Source organism: Mesocricetus auratus, unplaced genomic scaffold, assembly GCF_017639785.1.
Source record: "Mesocricetus auratus isolate SY011 unplaced genomic scaffold, BCM_Maur_2.0 Super-Scaffold_100023, whole genome shotgun sequence".
Classification (NCBI taxonomy): Eukaryota; Metazoa; Chordata; class Mammalia; order Rodentia; family Cricetidae; genus Mesocricetus; species Mesocricetus auratus.
The window spans coordinates 29,868,860-29,869,663 of NW_024429204.1; the positions used below are offsets into that span (position 1 = coordinate 29,868,860).

The 804-nt window shown below is 48.8% G+C and overlaps 1 protein-coding gene across 1 annotated transcript; it reads left to right on the top strand.

The window, feature by feature from the left end:
- Positions 1-203: 203 nt before the first annotated feature.
- On the top strand, positions 204-335 carry LOC121133627 (thymosin beta-10-like). Its single transcript, XM_040730384.1, has one exon. The coding sequence runs from the start codon at positions 204-206 to the stop codon at positions 333-335; it is 132 nt and encodes a 43-aa protein (XP_040586318.1).
- The last annotated feature ends 469 nt before the right edge of the window (positions 336-804 follow it).

Genomic DNA, 804 nt, shown 5'->3' on the forward strand with positions numbered 1-804 from the left:
GCTTGCGGTTTCCTTTAGGAAATGTGAAAGCATTTTAGGGGCAAGTACATTCCTGGGCACGCTTAGTTAGGGACTGTGACCCTAAAACATGCTCAGTTTAAGGTCACACTCAAGAGGGAAAATAGTGGGTCTCCTGCTGCAGCAAGGTGAGTGGGAGCCCCTGGAGCATGAGCTCCCAACAAGACTCTACCCGCTGTAAGAAAATGGCAGACAAGCTGGGCATAAGGGAAATCGACAACTTCAGTAAGGCCAAGCTGAAGAAATCGGAGACGCAGGAGAATACCTTGCCAACCAGAGAGACCACTGAACAGGAAAGGAGGAGTGAAATTTCCTAAAACCTAGACTGGAGGATTTCTCCACCCCACCTTCCCTTGCCATCTCTGAGACATGCCCCCCACGTGTGTGTGTGTGTGTGTGTGTGTGTGTGTGTGTGTGTGTGTGTGTGTGTGTATGTGTGTGTAGGAATAGTTACCTGCAGGAGAGAGGCGAGTCTCAACAGGAAAGAGGCGAGTCTCAAGCGCAGTGTGAACTCTAGCGCTTTGCTCTGATGCCACCAGCAAGCAGGTCACTGAAGGGGGAAACCAACCCCTCCCACCCTGCCCGAGCACCAAACTGCCAAATTTCAACAGCTTGCCCTGGGATAGTATAGAAAATTATTAGTTTGACTGATGAAAACAAAACACACCTCTTATTTTTTTCAATGCCAAAATTAAATGGGAAAATATTGGGCACATTCTGGGCCATGGTTAGCTCAAGGTTGTGGAGTACATGTTCAAAAGGTTAACGCGGCAGCACTTGGTAGGC